Below are 3,487 nucleotides of genomic sequence, written 5' to 3'. Positions count from 1 at the left end.
ATTGACATATTAGGTATTGGAGAGATGAGATGGACTGGCATGGGGCATGGAAGCAGGATACAATTCTTTAATCAGGACAGCTTCATCTCTGGTATACTTGGCAGGCAGGTCTCTCTCTGACCCTCAGCCTGGTGACGTTGGCCTTTGTCCTACCCAGGAAAATGTTACAAAGTTCTTTTAAGTTATACAATCACATTTTGTTACCGCTCTACCAGTAAGGTGAGGCACGAAGGTCTTCAGCTCTAGCTGTATGGGTTGGCAAGACCTAGCTCAGATCTCTCTCATACTGTTCTCTGTTGTTTTTTTGATCATCACTGTTGCTGCCACCGCTGCTGCCATCTAGACTGTCTTCTAGTGTGTTTGCTTCCAACTTGCACAGAAATCTCTAGTTTAAAGGATACACTGCATTCTCTGGTTCTTCTTTTTAATGGTAATGAGATTCCTGTCCTCTGCCTCTGGGCCTACTCATCTAAAGCCTGTTGTTGTTGTTGATTGCTGTCAGTGGAGCGAGACTCAGCCACCCTGTGAACAAAAGACCTGAAGCCTTTTGATAACCATCGTTTCTCAAAGTTCATAGAGTTTCCAGAGACACGCTGTTCAGGAAGTAGATGCCATTGTTACTCCCAACATTCTAGAAGAGCTAAACAGGCCAGTTCCCATGATAGTGCTCTACACATCTTCTCTGCAGTCATCAAAAAGTGTTTTGCAGACTCAAAGATCATGTGACTGTCAAGCATTGGGACATTTTATCAGGAGTGGCTAGTCCCTGATAAAAGTCATCATATTTGGGAAGTAAAGGGTATACAAACAAGAAGAGACTACTCAATGAAATGCACTGGCACAGTGGCTACAACAATAGTCTTAAGCAGGAGCTTGTGAGGATGGAACAGGATGTCTATTTGTTGTATAAAATCATTGAGTCAGAGTTTATTTAATAGGTAGATAGTGGGGCACCTACCAACAATAGCAACCCAGAAGGTACTATTTATCTTATCGGCAGTATTAGCAAATTATCCAATCTCCTGATGTTGTTGTGTGCCATTAAGTAGGAACTGACCCTCCAGCTGATCTTCAGAGGCAGTTATATGCATGGGAGGAGACTGACTATCCTTCTCCCTGGGAGCATGGGTAGATTTGAAGCACATGCCTTGGGGATTACTGTGCAGCTTCTTTTTACTAGGCCACCAGAGCCTGGAGGACTATAAACATCTCACATTTGCACAGTCCTACCCAGTCATGTAAGGGAGCCCTGCTGGTTTAGTGGTAAAGAATTGTGCTGCCAACACAAAGGTACATGTTTGAATTCATCAGCTGCTTCATAGGAGAAATGTGGGCAATCTTTTCTGCATGCAATTTACTGCCACTGAAAACTGGCTGGAGGGTCAGCTGTGGGTTGGGTCCAATCTAATGGTACACAAGAACAACTCCACTATGTGGTGAGAGTATACATACATTGACTAGATTAGACCTCTTGAAAAATCCACTAAAGCAAAGTAAATTTTAGGTACTTCATACAAAGCCCATGTTTATCAGAACAAGGAATGAGAAACTGTAACCTTTTCCTCAAGTTGCAGAGTCCAAAATATTTTATTCCTTTATTTTGAATCAAAACACATTAATGATTAAATGGCAAGGCTCTCCTAAGATATTAAGTTATTAATTGTGGGGAGATTAGGAAGAATAACGAGGGAATCTAAAAACATAATCTATGTTACCTTAATGCAAGAGTAGGCATAATAATGACAGCTAACATTTACTGAGTAATGAAATTTTCTAGACATTACACAAAGTACCTTTATGTATCACCTTATTTAATTTATACAACAACTTCATAACTTAGTTTCTATTACTATCTCAAATTTCAGGCTGTGAATACTTACAGCAACTGGCCCAAGGTCAAATACCAGGGCCGAAATTAGAAGCAGAATCTAGCCCAGTGTTTGCAATTTTTAACCATCATGTTGTACTGAGGAAAGAGTGAGCCTGCATCTTTTTATAAACAAAACAATTATCGCCTTCAATAACAAAATGTCATCTTTGACTGAAGGGCAAAAACCAGCTGTGTTATTTTCACTAACTCTGTAGCAAATGTCTTGCTGTTACCACAGTGTTAAAGCTGCACAGATATGTTGATATAAAATCCAACAACATAATTAAAGTTGAATTCTACTGTGTCTTGTGAATTTTCAATTCTTTCAGAGAAAGAATTAAAAATTGAAATGTGGCACTTTCTTTTTTAGTCATTAAATTATAGACATTTTAAATAATTCAATTTTATGTTTGGACTCCTCCAGAGATGTTATTATAGTAAGAAGTATTTTCAAAAACAAGCTGACATTATTTAGACAGAAAATAGGCTTAGTTGTTTTTCTTATATCTTTCAATCTATATAATGAAAACATCTTTAAATGCTACTGGAAAGGGTGTCATGATAGCAAGAGTAAATGAATTATAAAAAAACCAACAAGTGAATTCCCAATTAAAATATGGGTGAGGTGGGGAGAAAAAGGTCATAGTTTTCAGAGAAGTTCTGGTTTGTGTTTATGTGTTCAGGGGTGCAGAGGTGAAATGAGTCAAAGTTTATATAAGGATTTTCCCCCCCTCCATTATCCACAAAAATTGGTTTGGTAGTTTTACCAAAAAAGATAGACTTACTTTTAGGAGAGCCAAGGCCACATGGAAGATTATGTTCAAACCCTGAAATAGAAAAGAAAGCAAACATCAATACTATTCCATCTACCAATGTTTTATTAAGTACTTTCTAAAGATTTTCATACATTTTTAACCTAATTCCTAATTAGGTTCATTTGCTCATTTTTACACGCAATAATGTATGCAAATGTCTTTTTTAAAAGCCGTATATTCCTTCCATGTTTTTTCAAATTTCTGGGGCTATTTGATGAACGTTTACAATAACTTAGTTTCTTTGAACCCTTGGAAAGATAGGGGGATGGTGAAGGAGAAGACCCACAACCTGTTAGATGGTGACTGCAACATGGGCTAGAATGTGTCAGAGTTGTGAGGACGGCACAGGAAAGGGCAGGGTTCAGATCTGTTGTTCCATGAAGTCATACTCAGCTTGACAGCACCCAACAACAATAGGGTGTACGAAAATTCAACTTCTTGCTCAAGATGGCAGAATGACATAGAAGTCTAAAAATTATGAAATGAAATGTCTGAATCCTAGTCTGACATCTCAAAATGATGTTGCTGTTGTTGGTGTTATGTGCCATTGAGTCGCTTGCGACTCATAGCGACCCTATATAGAACAACACTAAACTCTGCTCTGTCCTGTGCCAATCACACCGTCTCCGATACACCCATCCTGATTACCCCAGTCACTGAGTCAATCCACCTCATAGGGGGCCTTCCCCTTCTGCGCTGTCCCTCCAACCTACCAAGCATGATTCCCTCTCTAAGGACCTGTCCCTCCTTGCAACATGTCCACAGTATGTTAGACGGAGCCTTAGAATCCTTGCCTCCAAGG

At 39.2% G+C, this 3,487-nt stretch overlaps 1 protein-coding gene across 2 annotated transcripts in view; it reads right to left on the bottom strand.

Moving 5' to 3' along the window:
- The window catches only part of RABGAP1L (RAB GTPase activating protein 1-like), a 966,320-nt gene that overhangs the window by 282,715 nt on the left and 680,118 nt on the right, over positions 1–3,487 (bottom strand). For both annotated transcript variants that reach the window (XM_006887704.1, XM_006887703.1), the window contains exon 17: positions 2,656–2,697. In XM_006887704.1, the coding sequence (XP_006887766.1) occupies positions 2,656–2,697 (42 nt within the window). The remainder of the gene's footprint in view (positions 1–2,655; positions 2,698–3,487) is intronic.

This window comes from Elephantulus edwardii, unplaced genomic scaffold, assembly GCF_000299155.1.
Source record: "Elephantulus edwardii isolate Elephantulus edwardi_28Jun2011 unplaced genomic scaffold, EleEdw1.0 scaffold00061, whole genome shotgun sequence".
NCBI classification, from domain to species: domain Eukaryota; kingdom Metazoa; phylum Chordata; class Mammalia; order Macroscelidea; family Macroscelididae; genus Elephantulus; species Elephantulus edwardii.
The sequence above is the reverse complement of the archived record's forward strand: the minus strand, read 5'-3'. Positions and strand labels throughout refer to the sequence as shown.